The 25582-nt window shown below is 40.1% G+C and overlaps 1 protein-coding gene across 6 annotated transcripts in view; it reads left to right on the plus strand.

Annotated features, from left to right (window-relative positions):
- Window positions 1-25582, plus strand: part of Smad2 (SMAD family member 2) — a 70659-nt gene that overhangs the window by 9646 nt on the left and 35431 nt on the right. For 4 of the 6 annotated variants that reach the window (XM_017317842.2, NM_010754.5, XM_030250351.1 and 1 more), the window contains exon 2: window positions 11705-11992. In XM_017317842.2, coding sequence (XP_017173331.1) covers window positions 11757-11992 — 236 coding nt within the window. In that variant the 5' untranslated portion in view covers window positions 11705-11756. Of the gene's footprint in view, window positions 1-10385; window positions 10776-11704; window positions 11993-25582 lie in introns of those variants that run through there. The other 2 variants (NM_001252481.1, NM_001311070.1) reach the window with 2 other exon arrangements.

Genomic DNA, 25582 nt, shown 5'->3' on the forward strand with positions numbered 1-25582 from the left:
TTGGGATTGTGTGTGTGTTGTGTTCATATTTACACTTGTGCATGCACATGTATGTTACATACTTCTGAATGTCACAGGACAGCTTAGAGAAGTTGGTTCTCCGTCTACATAGGAGTTAAATTTAGGGAGTAACTCAGCTCATCAGGTTTAGTGGCAAGTGCCTTTACCCTGAGAGTGTGTGATACTCTTCCGTTTCACCAGAACTCTTGTTGGCGGACATTTAAGTTACTTTCAGTCTTGGGAGACTAGAAATAGTACTGCAGGGGATGGTCCTTTGTACTCACTGAGTACCTGTACAGCTTTATCTCTTAGTAGGCCAGGAGTATCTGTCTTAAGGAAAGGTAATTTAATTATCTTTTTGCATAGGTAATAGTTATGTATATAGTACAAAATAGGGAATTGAAGTATAAAGTAATTTCCCTCTTCTCTCTTGCCTGCAGTTTGACTGTGCAGAAATGTCAGTCTTATCACTAGTTCCTTCCATATGTTGGTCTGCAGTCTGGTATGATGGTCTTTAGCCGACACAGGCTTGGCAGCTCTTAAAATAACTGGTCAGTGTAAATTTCAATGGACTATAAGGACTCTGAAGACATAGGTGTAAAACACAGATGTAGACTATCTCAGTATTTTTAATACTCCAAACCAGAGCAGTAATTACAAAGAAGTACTTCCAGAGAAGCACAGTGGCTGAAGGAGAAAGAGTGGCCAAAGCAGAGCTGAGCCCACTTCATATGGGAGGTGTGGCTGTGGCTCAGAATGACACAATAGGCATGTGCACAGTGGAAAAGGTAAACTGGACTTTAGGAAAGTTAAAAGGGTTGTGCATCAAAGAAAAGAAAGTATAAGATAATTCTCAAAATGAGATTGTAGTTGGAAATAGTATGTCTTATAAAGGTTTTCTACTCAGCATATTTAAAGAATTTTAGACCAAAACCCCCTAAAAGATGGGTAAAGGACTCAAATGGACAATCTTCTGAAGATTACAAATGGGCAGAGGAGTTTGAAAGTACACTCAACAGCACTGACCACTACTAAAGCAAACCATAGTGAAAGCCAGTTGATTGCTAGAAGAGAAACTCAGGTTGGCAATAGTTGTTCAGTTAACCCTCTTAATGGTCATACTTTGTCCTCGGCATTGTAACTTTTCGTTGTCACCAGCTGTGGGGCCAGGGTTTGGTGGGCCTTCTATGTGGAAGCACCTGTGTAGTTTCAGGCAGTTTCCTTGGCGTCTTTGGCCCTTCCTCTCTGTCACCTCTGTTGTCTTTCTGGAACTCCTATTTGGACTTTGGGCCTCACCCTCTCCTGTTTTTCTCACCTTTCTGCTCTTTCTGCTAATACATACGATTGGGGAGTTTTCATATATTTTTCTTCTCAATCTATTGCTCTGTGTGTGTGAGATTTTTCTGTTTCCCATTCTCTGTCTTCGTACCGAAATCAAGTTTACACTTGGATTTCTTCTCTCCTCACCCTCTGAGCACTGCTGCCCTTGCTTCTGTGTTGCTGTCTTAACTGCTCTGTCTTGATGGTTGACTTCTCTTCCCTCTCTGCAGTCTCAGTTTTCTTGAGGCTCCCCTTTTCTGTTTTCATTTGCCACTTTTCTTTAGCTAGTCTGTGATTGCTTCACTAAGAAGGGACAGAAAGCTGGACAGAAGCAGGAGCTGTGGGGGAAGCTTGTCCCTTGAAGTTTTATGGAGGAGGCATCTGATTGGGCTGTTTGTTGCTCTCAGGAGTAGTATGTGTGTGTCTTCTCTGAGTTTGGTCGATACTTTCTTGAAGAGTCTTAAGAATCTGACATCCAGGTAGAAGTCTGGCTACTCATGTTTGAGAGGCAGATGCCAACGGTACAGGGCTTGGGAGCGTCTTTAGTGTGTACTTGTGCTCATTGACTGTGTTCTCAGTGGTGCCCAGCCAGCCCCTGGCCTGGGCTTGTGTTTTACCCACAGAACAGTGAGACAGGCAGTTAGTTACCTAGAGAGAGCTCCCTAAGGATCAGTTCTCACCGTCTTCAGTTTTACTTTCTCCCTCCTGACCCCCGGTTGCAGCTGTAGTAAAATCTTGTGAGTTAGCTTCCCCTACAGCCAACCTAAAGGTAATAGTTTCTAAGTTATTTATAGTTATATTTATTTCTTACCTGTTAACTATATGGCATTTTCTTTACCTAGTCTTACAAGATTTTTTTTTAATTCATGTATTTTTAAAGGGAAGTAGGGGTTGTGCTCATCTTGAACCTGTGGGCTTAAGAGACCATCCTTTGTAGCATCCTTGTAGCTGAGATCTGCTATGTAAGACAGTATATCTGGATCCTTTATTATTATAATTCAAAGTTACTTTTTTGGGTTTTTTTTTTGTTTTGTTTTGTTTTTTTTGTTTTTTTGTTTTTTTGAGACAGGGTTTCTCTGAATAGTCCTGGCTGTCCTGGAACTCACTTTGTAGACCAGGCTGGCCTCGAACTCAGAAATCTGCCTGCCTCTGCCTCCCAAGTGCTGGGATTTAAGGCGTGTACCACCACACCTGGCTCAAAGTTACTTTTAGTAGGCCTTTTAGTAGGCTGTTCTCTTTACCTGTAATCCGCTGATGAGATCAGGGTTTCCCATTAAACAGATGTAAGAGTCACCCTTTGAAGAATTACAATAGAATGTGTAGTTTGATAAGTCAGTTGGGGTAAGTAGATAGAAATGAAGAAAAATTGCTCGTAGGGAAGGATGAGAAAAACATGAATACATATATAGAAATTAGAAAATATAAAATAAAATGTTGGAAATAAATGTATCTATAAGCTTGTGTTGTATTAGTTACTTTTCTATTGCTGTGCTAAAGGCAGCTTACAGAAGGAAGGGCTTCTGATGAGTCAGAATGGTTTATGGATCCAGAAAAAGCCAGCCTCCATCATGGGATCGTGTGGGTCTATAGCCACAGGCAGATATGATGGCTGAAGCAGCAGCTGAGAGCATCTAGAGAGGCAAGAAGGAAGCACATACCTGGATGTAGCATGTAGTTTTAGTGGTTAAGGTACAGTGGTATTTGCCTCAGGTGTATGCTACCATAGGAAAACCAAAGAGCCCAGAAACACAGTGTATTGAGGAGGACACTATGTATAAATCCATTCCTATTTGGCTACTAGAGGTGAAATGTTAAATGTGTTAGACAAGTACAAGGCAAATCACATGGGATGATCTTAAAGGTAGAAGTGATGTATACCACTAAACAACCCTTAGAGTAGCTGGCTGATACATCTGAACACATTGGTGTGAAATAGTAAAGTATACAAAAGACCTTCAAAAATCACTTGCTGACTGGAGACATATAAAGCTTATGTAATTGAATATATATGTGATGTTATGAATTAAGAAGACAAAAGATAGTGAATATGAACCAAGGGTTGCTAAGAATAGAATCCTGGATAGTCAGCAGTGGCAGATGTCCCCAAACTCCTTATCACATGTGACCCCTGTATATGAAACCTTTCCAACAACTAAATTTAGAAGGTCCAGTATGTCATGTATTAGTAATAATTGAAAAGGCTCATGATTTCTGGAGGATTGGCAGTTGGTTAAGTACTTTGGTAGAACTTAGTAAAATTGGACATGTGTGTTCTCTGTACCATCTCTCCTTGCAGATAGTATATTTCAAGGTAATGGCTTTATTATGTTTTTAAAATATTAGAAACATAGAATCAAAATGTGTTACCTGTCTTTTTCCTTTCGATTTTCTAGAATTGGTAGGTCTTAGGATCTGCTACCTTGCTTCTTGTACGCAGTCATGGTTCTTGAGAGTACAGCATATAGGGAATGTCTCTAAAGAGTTGTGGGCATGGATGCACATTAGGTTGGTTGCAGTGTGAAGTGTGTTTGCCATGGGACTCTCAGTTAAAGTTTCAAAGTGGTTGCTGCAGGACAGCGTTCACATAGTGTAGAAAATCATATGTACCAGACTATCTGTAGGACTCCCTAAGTGTGGGAAACGGGAACTCAAGCAGCTGCAGGCAAGGATAGAGATCTTATTTATGTATAGACTAGCACAGATAGTTGTATCATTGAGTGAAGAAAGCCAGTTGACCAGAGTTTGAGGATCAACATACGCTTATAAAGTGAACAAAACGTTGTGACAGAACCCATAGCAGACAGGAGAGCTCTTCCTGAGAAGTCCCTGGAGGGAATGGATTAGAGAGACATTAGAGCGTCTTAACTATACTTGGCTTGCCTTGTGTTTGATTATTGCACAATCCTAACATTGCATAATGGGTCAAGGAGAGTATTTAATATAAAGTGTGTGTTCTGGGAATGGAACTTAGTTCTCCTTGCATGTCCTAAACCTGCTCTGCCTACAGTGACAGATTCTCAGAACCTTAACTGGTTTTTGTTTTGGTTTTTTTTTTTTAAAGCATCCATCTCAATAATAATGATGCTTGGAGGAATAAGTACATTTAGCAAAATGTATGAGACCTTTGTGGAAAAAAAAATCAATGACATGTTGATGGATATCCAGTCCAAAATAACTGTAAACACCACACTTTCATACACATGCTTCCCAAAGGTACTGCACTTCTAATTGATCTTCTGTAGGGTTTTTATATGGAACTTTCCCAGAAGATAAGATCAGAGCATAAAAAAACCACCCTAGTCATTTGGGGAGGTTTTTGTTGTTGTTGTTGTTGTTTTAAAGAATGCATATTCTCAGGTATCATCTACATCAAAAGTGGTTTAAAAAAAGAACGGTTGAATACTGCATAAAAGAGGAATCATGGTTCGATAAAGTATGTAGATAATGCTGTTTGCTAGAGTTAGGAGGGAACAATTAATAATTAGAAGACTGCTAGAAACTCAGGATAGTTAGACCTTACCTGATCGAAACTTTCCAGTGAGTAATCTGGGACTCTTAGTTTTACTAAGATAGTTTTTAAACTGTCTTTGGCATCAAGGCTGTCCTTCTGTTCTTTAAAAACTTGCATTATATAAGTATCATTTATTGCAGGAATTAGAAACAGGTAGCATTTGAACTTAGTTCTTGCAGAAGCTAGCAGTGCGCTTGCTGCCATACTATTGAAGAAAACCTTTCTGTTCTGTAAATGACACATCATATTTTTGTAGTATGATTAGAAGTTGAATTTTATTTTTGTTACATTTGTATTTAACTTGGAACAAATTGCCATGTCTTTCATTTAATTTTCAATGCATTTGCATTTCAAGCAATGGCTAAATACTTTTATTTAAAGTACAATAAATAACCATCCAATATTTTAATTAGTATTGCTGAAAATGTTAGGATATAATGTAAAAATCATCCAGAGAGGGTCAGCCAGCCTGGTTACTGTGAGGGAAAGTTGCTGCTGGTAACTGTTTTCTTAGTTCCAGATTGTCATAATTGATCTGGTAAAATAAGGGACACTGATACATGACCACACAGGTCATGTGATTCAGATAACCCAAAACAGGTTTAAATTTAAGTTGTCTTCATTTCATATCTTCACTCCTAATAGTAAGAATCTGCTGGGATTTTTCTGATATTAAGGAGAATCTCTTGAGTTTTTGCTAATGGTCAAGAAGTTTAATTTTCATTTGTTTTTTGGCTAAATTTTTGTGACTGCAATATTTGAATTCAAAGTTATAGGCACAGATTCTTTGCAACCTACTTTTAATAAGGGTGAACCTGTCCTGTATTCCACGATAGCAGAGGTAGTGGAAGAGAACTGTTACTGGGATGTGGGGAAGTGGTTAGTTCTTGGGGGCGAGCTCAGTCTTCTTGGGCAGCAGTTCAGTCCTGTAGCAAACACCAAATACGACTCAGCGGCTGCAGACCAGTCCTCTAGGCAGGCAGACAGACACTGGGAACGAACTGGCAGCAGTATCAGTCCTGGCAGCCACTAGGCTCACCAACCAGCCTGAGAAGAGGTGGCAGAAACAGCAAGCTGCTGCAGGAACCTTGTGAGCAGTTCTTAGGCTGCGTTATCACAAGTTGAGCTCAAAAGTGCTATTTAAGGCGAACCAATACATAAAAGTGTGTTGTTAGCAAAGAATAGCAAGGCAGAGCAAACCAAACCAATGCTTAGTGCTCTTCTCCCACTGTCTGTGGGGTCATAGCTATACTCCTGCATCCTGGGTCTTTTCATGTGTTTTTTATATCAAAACATTCTTTCACCTGTGTGCCCCAGCAAAACATCATTTGACATAACTTTCCAAAGAAACTAGACGTTTCCACTTCACAAGTATAGAAACTTTTAAGGTAAAGTCTTAGAACTTTTCTTTTTCTAACAGTTTTTCACAGGCACAGAGATCAGTCACTAACCCAGAAAGATGATTTATCCTGAAAGATTCAATTCTCAGTAGCATAACAAACAGGCTGGCCTTGAGGCAAGTCTTGGGTTTGACTTGTCTGCAGTTTTGTCTGCTAAGCTTGGTCTGCCTGTCCGTGTGCCCTTTCTGGCCTCTCCGGTTCTACTGTATTTTATGTGGCCCTAGCTGTGTGACTGGCACATCTAGTCTGATAGCATGTATAAACTGATCCTGGGGCCTGGTTCTGGAAAGCTGCCCCCTGGTGTTCCCAATGGTCTTGAACATACCTGTGCATACTGCCTGCCAGACTAGGAAGCAAAGCCTTTGACTCATAAATGCCTATATCCAGTTGGACATTAATTATTAGGTCATGTAAATTGTTTCTGAAATTACTAATTTAACAGTCTTTTTGATAAGCACAAAGCCAACCTGGCTTTAACTGCTCCCATGTTCTGACCATGCTTCCAGTACCCACACTAGTGATTAGCTCCAAAACTGGGAACCCAAGAAGACATAATGGACTCTTAGCCCGTGGGCTGTTTGTTTGATACTTCTGCTCTGGTGTCACTTCTGTGGTACCCCTCCCTTCCAAAGGTTGAATTGATCATGTTCTCTGTGCTAGGAAGAGACTGTGTCACATGGCATTATACAGTTGGCTTCCCACAAGCATACTTTATGGGACAGTAGGAACACAACCCACAACCGTGCCAAAAGTACCCTTTGCTTCCTGCTAGAGGTATGAAGGTTATCATGTGTCTGATGGGGTTTTATATGTCTGCCTTTTTGTCAAATGAAGCTTGATGCATTATGGTACGTGCTTATGTTTTATTAGCCCCTGTTGACAGTTTAACAGCTCCTGTTGCGTTCTGTTTTCTTTATTGCCTTACAACTCCCCAGCTGAGCAAAACCTACCTGCCCACTGGGTCTACTGAATTGCTAAGGAAAGGTACAGGATCTTATTTGCAACATTTGCTTTTTTTTTTTTTTTTTTTTTTTGGTGTCTATAAATTGTGAAAGCTGTCAGTGCTCCCCACAATACCATTATTCTTCTAGTCCCTGTCCACCAGTGAGTTTTGCTGAAGTTAGCCTTGAATCTCAGCTAACTGAGGGCTGAGATTACAGGCCTGTATCACTATATTCTTAGTTTGTACAAGTCCTTTTTTTTTTTTTTTGGCATGGTTTTATTTTTCTTTGAAGAATGTGTTCTACCTTTGTTATTGGGGGGGGGGCAGGGAGCAGGTGCAATGGAGTGCTTATAGGAGGACAACTTGAAGGACTGGCTCTTCCATCGTGTGGGTGCTGGGGGTGGAAGTCAGCTCCTTGCCCCCCCTCCCCCTTTTTCCTTTTTCTTGACTATGTCTCTGGGAGTATAATGGTATTGTGGGCAGATGCATGACTCTTTAGGAAGGCATTGTGTCATTTTATGCTTGTATCAGCAGTATTTCACAGTGTAGGGTATGCCATTGTTCCAGGGAAGGCCAAATGCTCCCCACAGATGTATAGGCTACAGTGACCAGAACCTGTGAATGGCAAAAGGGACTCTATACATATAAAAAAGTTAAAGTCTTGAGGTGAGGTCATTAGTTTGGATGATCTGGATAAACCCTAAGTGTAGTCACTGTGTCCTTATTAGATGTGAGTGAGAGGTTTAATGACAAAAAGGAGGTGGCAGGTGTGAGCTCAGAGGGTTGTCCTCTCAAGTGAGAAAGGAAAGGCACACAGATGGGCCCAGCCTGACTGACACCTACATTTAGTCCATTTGTGCCTTTTGAGGCAATGAGTGTGGGGGTTTGGTACAGCAGTGGCAGGCTACTAAGGTAGCCTGTGTCCTTACCAACGTTTGATGCTGTCCGAAACATTTAGTACCATCCTAAGTGATGAGAAACAGTTTTTCATTTGGGTTCTAATTTGCATTTTTCTGATAGTTGGTAGTACTTAACACCCCCTAGTATGTTCTATTACTCTCTTTAACTAAATGTGTTTAATTTTTTCTCTTATTTAGCAAACTATATTTCTTTCAGTTTTTTTCAGTCTTATATATTCTAAACTATAGTCATTTGTCAGATATGTGTTGTAAAATTTCCCCCAGTCTGTGGTTTATCTACTTACCTTTTAGTGTAACTTTTATGTGAGTTTTATGTAGTTTTGATGGTTTACTTTATAGGAATTTATAGTTGGTGCTCTAAGTTAGGAAATACAGTCCTCCTAGAGCTTAAGATTCTGCCTAGCCTTGGAGAATGATATGAGGAAGTGATAGATGCTCATCATTTACATACTAAAGAGGGGTTAAAGCGGAGGTGACCCGGTACCTTTAGTGGGAAGTAGGCTGGAAACAGTAGGCTCTTCCTGGACTCACTGTTAATGTCTAGATTGTAAGCTTTCCCTTTGTGCCTACTCTATCATTACTAAGGCTTTTCAGGTTTTTTATTTAGTTTTTTTTTTTTTTTTCAAGTCTTGAAATAAGGCAATGTAGGTCATTTGGTTTCCCTTTTTATCCTCAAAGTCAGTTTGACCATTCTCCATCTTTGTTTCCATGTGAGTCTTTGCTTCCCTTCTTGCACTGCTGGTGATGAAGCCCAAGCTTCACTCATGTTCTGCAGGCTCTTCCCACTGAACTGCACTCGGCTGCGCCACACGTGCTGAGACATTGCAGACTGGGGAGACTAGACATTAAATAAGCATAATTAACATTTCTTCTTGGATGTTCTGGGATCTCCACCCTGCACACACTTTTGTGGTTCAGTTTGATACTTTAATTTGGCCTGTCTTCAAGTTCACTGTATGAACGGATATAGAATGACTTCAGGAAGTAAAGTTGGTGCAGATCCCTAGTTACAGAGTAGTGCTGTGCGTCATGTAAGCGTGGTGTGAGAGTGGGGGCAGGTGTCTGCTGCCAACAACACAGACTGCAGAAAGCGAGAGGAACGATCTCTGTGGATGAAGAAGCTTGGAGGGTGGGCAGACACTGGCTATGTGTAAACAGGGACGTGGTGAGTGTAAAATTCAAGTAACAGAAATGACTCCTAGCTCTCCCAGGCTGCTAATACCTCTGGAGAAAGTAGTTATTTTAGGTGACTTTCAAGGCACGCCTTTTATTATCATCAGTAGATAGAGCTGCAAAGAAATCTTAAACTTTGCCTAGTAATCCTAGTTCTAGAGCTTACATTGGTATTATTTCTAATTTTTTTTCCTTACACAGTAAGGTAATATAAAGGTGATACAAGTGACTATGTATTCATTCAAACCAAGATTTTCAGTATTACAGACAGGGAAACAAGGGTAAACCAGAGTTAAGAGTTCACTAATGGACACATACCCCCTTCCAACACACACCTATGAATGTGAATTTATTTGGATAAAAGGGTTTTAAAAGATGCACTTATGAATCTTGAAATGAGATTGTTCTGAATTTTCTCGATGGGCCCCAAACCTTGTGGCAAATGCCCTTATAAGGGTTTGTGGTGATTTATGACAGCAGCCCCAGGAAACTAGACATAATGGACATTAAAATTAAATACTTAAGCATTGAACCTGACTTAGCTTAAATAAAGTAAATGTGTTTTAGGATAACCACATAGCCCTAGTTGATGAGGAAAAGTTCCTTTTAAAGAATTAAATCTAATAATGGATGGACTAGAGTTGGAAAGCAATCCTAATAAATAGATCTGTTGTTAAAGGGAGATCATATTGCATGAAGGATGATGGAAGATGTTCTTAGCCTACAAACTGATAGTTTGTCACTAGCAGTCACAACAGGTAGAACATACAGTGTCTTGATGTAGGTTGAAATCTAAAGTGTGTATAGCTGACCTCCTGTTGTACAAATAGAAGAGTAGTGACACCAGGAAGAAAACACTGAAAGAACGTGAACTCACATAGAGACTAGATGTTACTTCCTGAATCCGTTTATGAAGAAAAAGAAAAGCAGAGGGTAAGAGTTGTTCTAGATTTAAAACAACTCAGAAGGCGAGCTGTCCTGATCAGTTCTATTGTCTGTTTTGTACCTGGACTTAAAACAACCATAATATGAAGGTTTCTTTTGAACCATCCAGGCAAATGGTGGGTAATAGATGATTCTAGGCTCTGGTATCCTTCCTTTATGGCTACTAAGGAAAAGGTTAAAATAACTATCTGAGATTTGTTTTGCTGTTGTTGTTGTTTAAGGAAAATTAAGGTAGTACCATATCTTAAATCATTGCAACAAGAGGCAGTATTGCTACTTATAAAAGTAAATAATAGTGTATAAAATTGTGTTTCAACCGAATCTTACTGGCATCTTTCTCTCTTTCTTGGAAACACTCCATGAAACAATAGATGCAGTAGATCAGGATGATGGGGACGGGAATGGGGGCACTACTACACTACTATACTACTACACTCTAGGATGCGAGGCTGCATGCAGAGTTAACAACAGTCAGCTGACTGTTTACCTGAAAGACTGGCATAGAATAGGAAAATTTGGTGCCAAGTGCATAAAAATAAGCAAATGAAAAGACATTAATTCTGGTAAGTACAAAAATGTGCTTACATAGTAACTTACTGCTGACCTCATCAGATACCATACACACAAGTCTTAAAACTACAGGTGGTTTTCATAGTGAGGAAAGTAAGTGGCACCGTAGAGGAATCAGCCCATCATTTCCTCAGGGAATAAGAGCTGACACCTGAGGTTGATGCTTGCAAGAGTTCTCTTACAAGCCTGTTACTGTACATAAAATAAAAGATATTACAGACTGACACTGATATAGGAAGAAAAATATGCTTAATTTTACTGTATGCATCATTAGATAAAGATGAAAAGGGTATTAAGATAGATGGCATTAAAGGGATTTCTTCAAGCAGATGAGGTGTTGAGTAAAGCTTTTTTCTACAAGTTTGATCACTTTTCTTTCTTTATTCTTAATGAAAGTGTAAAACTCTGTGAACATTGGGTGTGTATATATTTTATTTGTAAGTGTCCTCCACTCCTTACTGTTGAGGGGTGGGGTGTTTAAACCCAGAGTCTATTTATGTTAGGCAAACATACTTCCACTTAACTATATAGTCTCAAAAGATTTTTGCTAAATCTTTTGAGAATAGATTGAAGTCCTAAAAATGTGAAAAACTTGGTGTTTGTGAAAATCTTCATCAAGTGTTAATTTGAAGAGGTTAATAAAGAGAGATGGCCTTAGAAAAGTTAATTGCCCAGAGCGTTGACAAAGATTTTATTTTCAAAACTATATTTGCCCAAGATTTGAGTCTTCTTGATTTTCAGAAGAATTCTTTGCCACAATTCATTTAAAGTAGTAAAGACAGCATCGTCATCAGTATAGAAAAAACTTCAAATAAGTGAAGAGTTTGAATTTCTGTTGTGTGCTGTGGTTTGCATTTGGTAGCATATTGAAATCCCTATTTTAAGTTAGCTTTAAAAATTAATGTTTCAATGTCTTTTCTAGGGTAGATTTACCGGGCTTTTTCTGAGTGTGGATTGTTACCTTTGGTAAGAAAATGTCGTCCATCTTGCCATTCACTCCGCCAGTGGTGAAGAGACTTCTGGGATGGAAAAAATCAGCCGGTGGGTCTGGAGGAGCAGGTGGTGGAGAGCAGAATGGACAGGAAGAAAAGTGGTGTGAAAAAGCAGTGAAAAGTCTGGTGAAAAAGCTAAAGAAAACAGGACGGTTAGATGAGCTTGAGAAAGCCATCACCACTCAGAATTGCAATACTAAATGTGTCACCATACCAAGGTAAGTTGGCGGGCGCTGTGCTGGGGGAGGGAGCCTGCAGCACTTCATCTGCACAGAGTAGGGTGGTTATTAAAGTAAAATATTTTGTTCTCAAGTCTTGATATTTTAGGGATTATTTTCTTGAGTAGTGACTTTTAAGCAATACTGAGATATATTGTTTTATCTCTGTTACGTTACTTAAAGTTACATGTTATTTTCATCTCTGTGACTGAAAACTGAATAAATATTCATTGAATGGAAGTTAAACAAATAGCTGACAAGTGCTGGCTAGTAGTTTCCTTTCGCCTTGGTCCATCAGTAAATAGAAAGGCTGCTGAGACACTTTTAAGAAAGGACAGTAGGTGAGGCAGTCTCAACTTGCATTGCAGTTGGAAGTTGTCTCAGAGGCTGGCGTCTTACACTGGAAGGACCTGTTCTTAAGAGGTTGAAAGTTTGAGTATAATTGTAATCACTCTATACGTGAGTACAACGGTTAGGAGATTGTGACAGGTTGTTTTGAAAATATATTCCAGTGTTTTCTTTATACATTATAGCATGTGTCTGCTCAGAAGACAGAACTTCCTGAGTGATGGCAGTGCCTTAGGTGAGGGCTGGCTCTGCTTGTTTCCAGTGAGCTTTGAGAAGTATACACCTGATGCCTGTAGATAATGGGTCCCAGTAACACCGGACTTTCTGCTTGTCAGATAGAGTAGTTTGTTTTCTGCCTTGTTTGGTAGACCAATTATCCATTTCTTTTACTTTGTTTCATGCATATCTTAAGTCTCAGTTTGTTTTTACATATGCTGATGAAGTGCTTGGTTTGTGCATCATATTGTTTCCTAGACGAATGGGACTGTGGTGATGAACAAATAGGAAGTTCCTGAGGGAGATTTACTCATTAAAGAAGTTTGAAATAGTAATGAACTCAAAAGAAGACCAGTGTGGTAATGGGATATTAAAGGTTAAAGAAGCTGCTTTGGCTTGGTAAGGTTTGAGCTGATCTCTAGGGAGCAGCACCTCACTGAGAGGGAGGCTCAGAGCTGGAGGAAAGGGCCAGCGTCAAGATCCCAAGGTAGCGAGTGAGTGCCTTCCTGCATTGAAGGACTCATGGAGGGAGAATAAAGAAGGGGAGAGTTCACTTAGCATTTGAGGGAGCTGGAGAAGTTTGAATGTTTGACTAAATAACAAAGGATCAAATAAGGATTTTTTTTTTTAAAAACTGCATTTTAAAAAAGATTATCTTAACAAGATATCTTGGGCAATGGACAGTTGCTGAACAGGAAGAAGAAGTGTTGTTGTGTGCGTGTGAGTGAGTTATTTAGGTGAATAGAAATGTGGAAATCAGTTGCAATGTTGTTACAGTCTAGTGCAAGACAGCAAGATCGGACTGATGGACTGGTACTCAGGGTGACTGAATTTGACCCGTGTTTGGAAGTGGAGATCACAGGACTCTGGCACATTGGCTAATATTAAGCCAAGATTTAGTTGTTGGTTTTACATTGTGTGTTTGGTTGTGGTTTTGTTAGTAAATATTTAAATGTCCACTTCTTGGCTGATAAGCACTGGAATTACTTGCTACTAAGGACTGGGGGACTTAAATAATTTTCCAGGTATAGTATTTTGGGAAAGAACTCAGGGGCTCTATCCAGAGGAAGCCATGGGAAGCCTCTTGGGAGTCTCTGGTGAAAACTAGAAATCAGTAGAGACTAGAAGTTTGGAGAGTAAAAATTAGTCAGGAGCAATCACTGTGGGATGGAGATAGTAGAAGTTGGGAATGGGAGGATAGTAAAGAATTGTTCATTCTCTGTAAGCAGATGTCCCTTGGGTATAAACTGGGACTAGTGATGGTGAGGGTGACTCTGAAGTAGCAAGGACACCTCATGCTATGCAGACTTGAGACTGTACTTGAGCATGGCTTGGAAAGATGGGATTGTTGAAAAGTCTTAAAATATGAAGACCCAGAAGGCAGCTTAATTTTTTTATCTCTACAGGTTTTTGTTTTTGCTTTTGTTTTTATGGTGCTAGGGATTAAACAAATACAGGGCCTATACATGTTAGCCAAGTATTCTACCACTGAATTCCACCCTAGCTCTTTCTCTCTGTCCCTCCCTGGGTGGCCTTGAACTTGAGACCTTCCTGCTTCTGCCTCTCTGGGATGTTAGGATTGTAGACGATATGTTGCATACTCAGCTTGGCAGTTCAAGCTGCATGTGAGCTTATTATCCATGTGGACACATGGGGGCCTGAGGCTGATGTTGAAATGTCTTCTGATCACTTTCCCGTAGTAGTTTTTGAGAGTCTCTTACTGTACCTGAAACTTGCTGTTTCTATGAGGAGGTGGGTCATGAGGTAGTTTGGAATGAGAGTAGGATCCAAGTCTCCACTGCTGTTGAAGTGAGGTTGGCCAGAGTGGGACTGGTGAGGTAGCAGGTAACAGTGCTTATTGGTTACAGGTAATCCATGTGGTGTGTAATATGGGCGGTCACCATAGTAATAGCTTCCTTTCTTTTGTATTCTGCTTGAAATGTACCCTTACCTTATTAAATATTACCTTGGTTTTACTATTAAAATTTATTTGAAGCTTAAAAGCTTATTTGATTTACCATGCTTTTTAAAAAATATACTTTTTTTTGATAATTTTATGCAATTTTTTTGGATTGCTTCCCCTTGCATTTCTCCCCAGATCCTTCCAGACCTACCCCACATCCTTCTCACTGGCTTTCCACTTTGTGCTCGTAAAAAGAACCCACTGATTCCAGTTTGTGCTGTTGATACACGCATGGGTGTGGGCTATCCACTTAAGCATACTTGACTCGAAAGGGACCATACCTTAAAAAAAGGGACTCAGCCTCTTCCAGAGCCATTATCTGTCAGTAGCTGCTCAGTAGGGGTGGGGACTTGTAAGTCCCTCCCCACTCTGCTAGATTGTTAGTTGCCTTGATCTTGTATAGTCCTGTGTGGGTATTTAAGTTGTGTGAGTTCATGAGTGTAGTAGTCCTGTCATGCTTAGAAGACACTTAATTCAGTCCTTCCCAATTCCTGGCTCTTAAAATATTTCCACTCCCTCTTGCACAGCAGTCCCTGAGCTCTGGGGTGCGTGGGATACTGATGTTCCTTTCATGGCTGAACACTCATTCTTTACACATTGATCAGTTAGTTGTAAGTTAACCAATGTCAGCTGCACACAGAAAGTCTCTGATGAGGGTTGATAGAGAGATGTAGAGGGCAGTTTGGTATTATGTCCATTTAGTATAACAGTAGTAATGAGGTCACCCTATAGCCTAGGAGCTTCCCAGCGAGAGTCACAGCAGCAGGTATGTGTTTCTTCTGTGGAACAGGCCAGGAAACTCTTGGTTGTCTACTCACATTCATGCCACTATTGCACCCACCCATGAGCATGTCTTGCCCCGTCTGTCATTATTGTGGTTCCCCTAGCAACCCACAGAAATGTCTTCTAGTACTATGAAAGCTAACCGGAGAGAAGCCTCCTGGTCATTCCAGCCTAAATCACCAGGCCTGTGACCTAGTGTGCTGTGTGAAATGTAGATTTGTGTGTATGGATTGTTGTTGATCAGGAAGGAAGGAAGGGAGGATAGTTTTTTCTTACATTGTAATTTGATGTTGCATATTTTAAAACTTTTCAGTAGAAGTAGAAAAATTAAGTCAATTATTAGTCATTTCTTAATTATCAAATATTTTTAAAGATTTATTTATTTTTTATTTATATGAGTACACTGTAGCTGTCTTTAGACACACACTGTACAAGTGCATCAGATCCCATTACAGATGGTTGTGAGCCACCACATGGCTGCTGGGAATTGAACTCAGGACCTCTGGAAGAGCAGTCAGTGCTCTTAACCGCTGAGCCATTTCTCCAGCCCATATATTAAATATTTTTAAACAATAAATTGAAATTCAGTCACTTCATTAAGAGTAAATACGAAGATGAGAGGTGAGAGTTGAAAAAGAATTTTGTAGGTAATCTAAGCCCAATTTAAACAGTTATCTAAAAATGTGATATAAAATGTATTTAACCACATTCACTTAAAATTGCAAGTAAGGCATTAATAAAGTCCATTCCTTAACACTTTACAGGCCTAACACTACACGATCAGTTGGTGGAAAGCTGGCTTACAATACAGCCAGTGTTTACAGCTGAAATGCCTACTCTGTTGAAGCACTTGCCCTTTGTGCCCTTTGCCCCACTAATATTAGAATGGGATTAAAATTGCCCAGGACAGTCCTGGCTTTCTGTCCTTCTGCTCCTCCACCCCCAGCTGCCTCAGAGGTGTGGAAATTGGACCCTTAACAACACTGGTTGCCTATCTGCACCACGGTAGGCAGTAGCACAAATGGCTCAGAGCAACTCATGTAGAACTGGACCTCGAGCCTAGGCCAAACAATACAGTTGTAGGAAATACTTGTATCTGTATTTTTAAGATCTGGGAAAGGGAGAAAATGTCATAAAATCAGAATGGGAATTGACTCAGGAACAAACAAACAAGTATAAAACCTTTTAGTATATTTTAGCTACAATAAAGTAAAGCAAAATTAAACCCTCTGATGGGGCTGAAGCTATAAAATAATTTCAAAGCAAGTTACTGTGAGACCTAACAGTGCAGTATCATAGTGGCCATAGCCATTGTCCATGTGTATGTAGGAACGCAGAATTCACTTTTCCAAGCTCGAGTTGGAGATCATGTAATTGTTTTCTTAGTCTTTCATCCTAAGGGAACAGTGAAAGATTTTTCATGTTCTTACAATGTTTTTTTTTTTTACTATAGGCAAGGAAAGTTTGAAATCCTCAGTTTCTTGAACTCTGATAATAAAGAAAACTACCCAACTTGTTTTATGCCATAGTTGAACAAGGATAGCAAAACAGACAGCTCTACTGATTTTACTTGTATACAATGCAGAGTTACAGATGCTAACTACAGTTCGTTGGTTTATTCAAACAAACCCCAGATAGTTACTGCAGGACAAGGTGAAGTTTATCACACACTAAAGGGTGCCCTAAAGGGCAGTAAGTCTCCTTACCCAACACTTCTACTTAGGCATCATCTTGATGAATCAAGAAAACTTTCTTTTGGATTCACTGTTTATACTGGGGAAACTAAAAATAACTATACTCATAGTTTGATGAATAGTATATTTAAAATGTTAGGTTTAAATGATAATGAAACTTAAAAGAGAGGCATACCAAATTTTTAATGGTGGTTATTTATGGATAGAAAGAAAAAAAATGCTCTACAATCTTTTCCTAATGTCATATGTAAAATTGTGCTTTACTCTTAGAGTTAATACAATTAAATGTTTAAATAAGATTTAGGGCAATTTAATTCTTGTCTTCCTAATACCTCTTGTTGGGGCTGGAGCGATGGCTCAGTGGGTAAGAGCACTGACTGCTCCTCCAGAGATCCTGAGTTCAATTCCCAGCAACCACATGATGACTCACAACCATCTGTAACAGGATCCCATGCCCTCTTCTGGTGTGTCTTTAGAGGGCTGCAGTGTACTCATATAAAAGTAAATAAATCTATACGTGTGTGTGTGTGTGTGTGTGTGTGTGTGTGTGTGTGTGTATACCTCTTGTTCACTTTTTATACTTTTCTCTGTATCATCACAGTTTGTAGTTCAGGTGCTGCTGAAGTTAGCACTGCTTTTGGTGTTCTTTGAAGTCAGTTTTTCTGTTAAAGAGCAGTTTGAACTGGACCTGGTAGTCTCTGTCAGTTCTTAGAGGTTCATAATGCCACAAAAATCTGGGTTATATACACAGCAAGACAAAGAAAAACAAAATCTAATTAAAATGAAAAGACAAGTCTGTTTTCTTAGGATTCTTTTACACATGTCCCCTGATCCTCCACACACACACATACATGCACACATACATGCACACACACACACATGCACACGCACACATACATGCACACACACACACATGCACACGCACACATTCTTAGGATTCTTTTACACATGTCCCCTGACCCTCCACACAGACACACATGCACACGCACACATACATGCACACACACACACATGCACACGCACACATTCTTAGGATTCTTTTACACATGTCCCCTGACCCTCCACACACACACACATGCACACGCACACATTCTTAGGATTCTTTTACACATGTCCCCTGACCCTCCACACACACACATACATGCACACGCACACATTCTTAGGATTCTTTTACACATGTCCCCTGACCCTCCACACACACACACACACATGCACACGCACACATACATGCACACGCACACATTCTTAGGATTCTTTTACACGTGTCCCCTGACCCTCCACACAATACACACACATGCACACGCACACATTCTTAGGATTCTTTTACACATGTCCCCCGACCCTCCACACACATACACATACATGCACACGCACACAATGTTGAGCCTCCACAAGAATGTAGGAGAGTGTTACTTAGGCCCATGAAAACTATGTGTACATGGTTGAAAGTCAGCCTGGAATATACTGTTTTGGGAAAAAGCCTCACACCCTCTTCTCTGTCACCCAGTTTTGCTCTCCAGTGAAGTCTTAATTGCTTGTGAAGCTTCTGTCCTTTGAGGATAGTATCTTTCTTTTTTTTTTTTTTTTTTATAAATTTTTTTATTAGGTATTTATTTCATTACATTTCCAATGCTATCCCAAAAGTCCCCCCCACACTCCCCCCCCACTTCCCCCCCCTCCCACTTCTTGGCCCTGGCTTTCCCCTATACTGAGGCATATAAAGTTTGCACGACCAATGGGCATCTCTTTCAAATGATGGCCAACTAGGCCATCTTCTGATACATATGCAGCTAGAGACACGAGTTCTGGGGTACTGGTTAGTTCATATTGTTGTTCCACCTATAGGGTTGCAGATCCCTTGAGCTCATTGGGTACTTTCTCTAGCTCCTCCATTGGGGACTCTGTGATCCATCCAATAGCTGACTATGAGCATCCACTTCTGTGTTTGTTAGGCCCTGGCATAGTCTCACAAGAGACAGCTATATCTGAGTCCTTTCAGCAAAATCTTGCTAGTGTATGCAATGGTGTCAGCGTTTGGAAGCTGATTATGGGATGGATCCCTGGATATGGCAGTCTCTAGATGGTCCATCCTTTCATCTCAGCTCCAAACTTTGTCTCTGTAACTCCTTCCATGGGTGTTTTGTTCCCAATTCTAAGAAGGGGCAAAGTGTCCACACTTTGGTCTTTGTTCTTCTTGAGTTTCATGTGTTTAGCAAATTGTATCTTATATCTTGGGTATTCTAAGTTTCTGGGCTAATATCCACTTATCAGTGAGTAGATATTGTGTGAGTTCTTTTGTGATTGGGTTACCTCACTCAGGATGATGCCCTCCAGGTCCATCCATTTGCCTAGGAATTTCATAAATTCATTCTTTTTAATAGCTGAGTAGTACTCCATTGTGTAAGTGTACCACATTTTCTGTATCCATCCCTCTGTTGAGGGGCATCTGGGTTCTTTCCAGCTTCTGGCTATTATAAATAAGGCTGCTATGAACATAGTGGAGTATGTGTCCTTCTTACCGATTGGAACATCTTCTGGATATATGCCCAGAGAGGTATTGCGGGATCCTCTGGTAGTACTATGTCCAATTTTCTGAGGAACCACCAGACTGATTTCCAGAGTGGTTGTACAAGCTTGCAATCCCACCAACAATGGAGGAGTGTTCCTCTTTCTCCACATTCTCGCCAGCATCTGCTGTCACCTGAATTTTTTATCTTAGCCATTCTGACTGGTGTGAGGTAGAATCTCAGGGTTGTTTTGATTTGCATTTCCCTGATGATTAAGGATGTTGAACATTTTTTCAGGTGCTTCTGTGCCATTCGGTATTCCTCAGGTGAGAATTCTTTGTTTAGCTCTGAGCCCCATTTTTTAATAGGGTTATTTGATTTTCTGGAGTCCCCCTTCTTGAGTTCTTTATATATATTGGATATAAGTCCCCTATCTGATTTAGGATAGGTAAAGATCCTTTCCCAATCTGTTGGTGGTCTTTTTGTCTTATTGACAGTGTCTTTTGCCTTGCAGAAGCTTTGCAATTTTATGAGGTCCCATTTGTCGATTCTTGATCTTACAGCACAAGCCATTGCTGTTTTATTCAGGAATTTTTCCCCTGTGCCCATATCTTCGAGGCTTTTTCCTACTTTCTCCTCTATAAGTTTCAGTGTCTCTGGCTTTATTTGGAGTTCCTTAATCCACTTAGATTTGACCTTAGTACAAGGAGACAGGAATGGATCAATTCGCATTCTTCTACATGATAACCGCCAGTTGTACCAGCACCAATTGTTGAAAATGCTGTCTTTTTTCCACTGGATGGTTTTAGCTCCCTTGTCAAAGATCAAGTGACCATAGGTGTGTGGGTTGGTATCTGGGTCTTCAATTCTATTCCATTGGTCTACTTGTCTGTCCCTATGCCAGTACCATGCAGTTTTTATCACAATTGCTCTGTAGTACAGCTTTAGGTCAGGCATGGTGATTCTACCAGAGGTTTTTTTTATCCTGGAGCAGAGTTTTTGCTATCCTAGGTTTTTTGTTATTCCAGATGAATTTGCAGATTGCCCTTTCTAATTCGTTGAAGAATTGATTTGGAATTTTGATGGGGATTGCATTGAATCTGTAGATTGCTTTTGGCAAGATAGCCATTTTTACTATATTGATCCTGCCAATCCATGAGCATGGGAAATCTTTCCATCTTCTGAGATCTTCTTTAATTTCTTTCTTCAGAGACTTGAAGTTCTTATCATACAGATCTTTCACTTCCATACTTAGAGTCACGCCAAGATATTTTATATTATTTGTGACTATTGAGAAGGGTGTTGTTTCCCCTAATTTCCTTCTCAGCCTGTTTATCCTTTGTGTACAGAAAGGCCATTGACTTGTTTGAGTTAATTTTATATCCAGCTACTTCATTGAAGCTGTTTATCAGGTTTAGGAGTTCTCTGGCCCCTTCCTTGAAATGGGAACAAAACACCCATGGAAGGAGTTACAGAGACAAAATTTGGAGCTGTGACAAAAGGATGGAACAGCTAGTGATTGCCATATCCAGGGATCCATCCCATAATCAGCTTCCAAACGCTGATACCATTGCATACACTAGCAAGATTTTGATGTAAGGACCCAGAAATAGCTGTCTCTTGTGAGACTATGCCGGGGCCTAGCAAACACAGAAGTGGATGCTCACAGTCAGCTATTGGATGGGTCACACGGCCCCAAATGGAGGAGCTAGAGAAAGTACCCAAGGAGCTAAAGGGAACTGCAACCCTATATGTGGAACAACAATATGAACTAACCAGTATCCCGGAGCTCTTGTGTCTAGCTGCATATGTATCAAAAGATGGCCTAGTCAGCCATCACTGGAAAGAGAGGCCCTTTGGACTTGAAAACTTTATATGCCCCAGTACAGGGGAATGCCAGGGCCAAAAAGGGGGAGTGGGTGGGTAGGGGATTGGGGGGGTGGGTATGGGGGACTTTTGGGATAGCATTGGAAATATAAACGAGGAAAATACCTAATTAAAAAAAATAAATTAATTAAAAAAACTTGAACAAAAATATGGTCTATTAAACACTGATAAAATTAGGTGTATTTTATAGATAATTCGTAATATGTAACATGGTTTATGAACAATGCAAAATGTTACATGGATTGAATACATAAAGGGTATTTTAAAAAAAAGGAATTCTCTGGTGGAATTTTTAGGGTCACTTAAATATAGTATATCGTCTGCAAAAAGTGATATTTTGACTTCTTCCTTTCCAATTTGTATCCCCTTGATCTCCTTTTGTTGTCAAATTGCTCTGGCTAGGACTTCAAGTACAATGTTGAATAGGTAGGAAGAAAGTGGGCAGCCTTGTCTAGTCCCTGATTTTAGTGGGATTGCTTCCAGCTTCTCTCCATTTACTTTGATGTTGGCTACTGGTTTGCTGTAGATTGCTTTTATCATGTTTAGGTATGGGCCTTGAATTCCTGATCTTTCCAAGACTTTTATCATGAATGGGTGTTGGATTTTTGTCAAATGCTTTCTCCGCATCTAACGAGATGATCATGTGGTTTTTGTCTTTGAGTTTGTTTATATACTGGATTATGTTGATGGATTTCTGTATATTGAACCATCCCTGCATCCCTGGGATGAAACCTACTTGGTCAGGATGGATGATTGTTTTGATGTGTTCTTGGATTCGGTTAGCAAGAACAGTATTGAGGATTTTAGCATCGATATTCATAAGGGAAATTGGTCTGAAGTTCTCTATCTTTGTTGGGTCTTTTTGTGGTTTAGGTATCAGAGTAATTGTGGCTTCATAGAATGAGTTGGGTAGAGTACCTTCTGCTTCTATTTTGTGGAATAGTTTGTGAAGAACTGGGATTAGATCTTCTTTGAAGGTCTGATAGAACTCTGCACTAAACCTATCTGGTTCTGGGCTTCTTTTCGTTGGGAGATTATTAATGACTGCTTCTATTTCTTTAGGAGATGATAGTAACTTTCTAGTGTGGTCCTTGATTGATACTTGGTGGGTTTTTGTTTTGTTTTGTTTTGTTTTGTTTTTGGTTGGTTGGTTGGTTGGTTTTATTTTTGCATCGTTTAAACTTTAAACTTCAGAGAAAATCAAAAGAACTTTGTTTAGATTGTCAACTTTCTTTTCTGGCTTCCTATTTGTAAACTGGAATAGTCACAGAGAAGTCATTTGGAACACAAACTATGGTATTCTTTTATTTTTCTCAAATACTTCAGAAGAGACATTCCTCTCTCTGTATGGTGTTGGGTAAGTGTGGTTCTGTGTGAAACATTGGTTGGGGAGTTCTGCGTTTGCTTTAGATTGCCTGGCACTTAATCAGCTTACTCAGTCCTGAAAAGTGGATCCCAGTGCAGTGAGTGTGGCTGCTATTTTGTTGCTTCCTTACTTGGGAAAGATGGTGTTGCTGTGTGAGTACTTAGGCAGGCCAGTCTCTGGCCCATTGGAGGTAGTGTGAGAGTTGTGAGTTACATTCACACATATTCCATGTCTTCACGTTTTCTTTTATGTTTTTCAAGAGAATATTATTAAATTGTATTACCCATCGTTTGGGTAGGCAACATTGTGTACCTATAGTTTAACTTAATTCAAACATGTAGTTTTTGTGTAAAATCAATGAGATCAATGAAACTATAAATTCAAAAGTAGAACTTTGAGGTTGTAAGTAATGATACCTTTTATCAACCTTAGCATGCAATTACAGTGTTTATATGTTCTGTTTATAAATTGTGAAAATGCATGGGTTGTGGTTAAGGATCCTGTAAAGTACTTTGAAGGACACATTTGAGACTCTTGATGGTTTGCAGATGCCTGCATTTATGGTTTTTAGGGTTTTTGTAAGGGGATCTCTTGTCATAACACATTCAAAGTCCTTTTGTAAATACACCACATTCAGGCATAGAACTCTGTGCGTGCATGTGTGCACCAGCCACATGCCACAGCCAGCTTCAGGTGACACCCTGCCTTCACCGTGTGTGAGACAAGACTTTGTATGTTTTCCATTGTGTATGCCAGGCTAGCTGGGCCCACAGTGTTCAGGATTTTCCTGGTTTTGCCCAGGTTTTTTTTGAAACAAGTGCTATTGCCCACTGAGCCATTGCCCCAGCCCACCCAGGACTTTTTTTTTAATCATTATTTTATAATAGAGAAAACACACCTTTAGGACCTTTGTTCATTTATAAAAATTAGTGAATTATTTCCAGATTAAATAGCAACTATAGTACTTTTTAACATCTGGGGCAAGTGATTCTTCTTGTGCCATAACTTACTGTGTTGGCTTCAGTGATAAACTCATTCTAGCTAAAGTAGTAGTGACAACCCTTTAGTTTTCTTAATATCCTTAATCTGTTTCCAGTTTTAACGGAAGCCATTTCAGTTTGCCCACATCATTCCTGTGTGGCTACTGCATTTTGGGAAGATCATTATCATTCAAGGTCTGAGAGTAGTGCTTCACTCTCCTGCTTCCTGTCTATAGAAGAGTGCTTAGAGGCTTCTGTGTCCACTGTCAGGACAACTTGAAGGAGTTTGTCTTTTCCTTTAAGTATGAGAGGACATAGGTGTTGAGCTTAGGTCATCAGGCTTGATGGCAAGCCCCCTTTTACCCTTCCCACTGAGTCATTTTGATGGCTTAAGGATTACTATAATTACTCTATTTAAACTAATTGGTCACGTGTAGACAGTGTGAAATGGTTTCAGGAGAAGAATCCCAGCATTAGAACTTGCTTGGAGAGAGTAGGATCTGTGATCTTAATGTCTCGTTCTCTTCAGATTGAAGGTCTTCAGAGTGGCTTCTCAACTTGTTGAGTGTCTCTGCTGAGGTTTGAGAGATGTGTAAACTAGTACCTGACTTCTTGGAGAAGCCTAAAAAGTAGGAGATTGGCCAGAACTGTCCTTTGTAGAATTGTAGTAAAGAAAGGTCATGATGAGAGTGGCCTGCCTTTTTGGGTATGATGGGTCAAAGGTGCAAGAGTCATCCCAGGGACTGGATAGGTAGCAAGGTAGTGACAGTTACATCAAAAGGACCCCAACTTCAGGTCTGCAAAGTCTAGGCAGAGCAGCCTGAGAGGTTAGTCCCTGAGCTACCAGGTCAGCATTAGGGTGCTTGCCTTCTGTAAGGTCTCACCTCACCTTATCAATCAGAGCCCTTCCTGTTTGTTAGGCCTGAATTTGCAGGCCATAAAAGTGACACCTGAACTGTCCTGAGGATGGCCGAGTACAGTTAAATGTGGAACAAAAGGTACTTGTCCCGTATAAGTGTCTGGACATGACTAGAAACCTCATGGTAGCTTTAGGAAATACAGTCTGACCAGAGCTCGTCGGGGAATAGTACTGGGCAGTAGAAGGGCTCTCAGCCAGGGCCAGCTTGTTCTATGTGTTGTCTTCCTTTGGAACTGAGAGTTCCAAGTTGGTAGCTGGGGACAAAGGGAAATACAGGTTGGAGAGACATCACAAGCATTTGTAGGCAACTGTGTCATTTTAGCAACTTAAACTATTTGACCATAGAAGTCTGGTAAGTTATCCAATAATACTTTATTCTCAGAGATGATTTTATCATAAACCATCTTTAATTGGGATTTCCCTCTATTACCATCATTCTGCCATACTATGTGTGCATGTGTGTGTAAACACTTGTGTTTTCAGGTATAGGGAAGACAGGAGGACAGTGATGTCTTCCTGAATCACTGTTTACTTTATTTTTGAGACAGATTTCACTGAATTGGAGCTCATTATTTCAGCAAGACTTGGCCAGTCAGTAAGTCACAGGATGACCTGTCTGTCTGTCTGTCTGTCTGTCTGCTGTTGTGCCTGACTTGTTTGTGTGGGTGCTGAGGTCTAAACACAAGTTTGTCGTGTTTGAGAAGCACTTCACCAACTGAGGCCTCTCAGTCCTGGCATAATCTTTATTCAGAACTCTGCTTTGGGGCTGGGGCAGGACATACTAGAGGAGGTGGTGTTTTGATGCTTTTGAGAAATTGATCAATAAATCCTGAAATGAGACTTGAAACATGTTAGGAGACACTGGTTGAATCATTCATCTTGGCCTTTTTCTTTTAAAACTATCTTTCAGTATATTAATCATATATT

The sequence above is a fragment of the Mus musculus genome, chromosome 18, assembly GCF_000001635.26.
Source record: "Mus musculus strain C57BL/6J chromosome 18, GRCm38.p6 C57BL/6J".
Classification (NCBI taxonomy): Eukaryota; Metazoa; Chordata; class Mammalia; order Rodentia; family Muridae; genus Mus; species Mus musculus.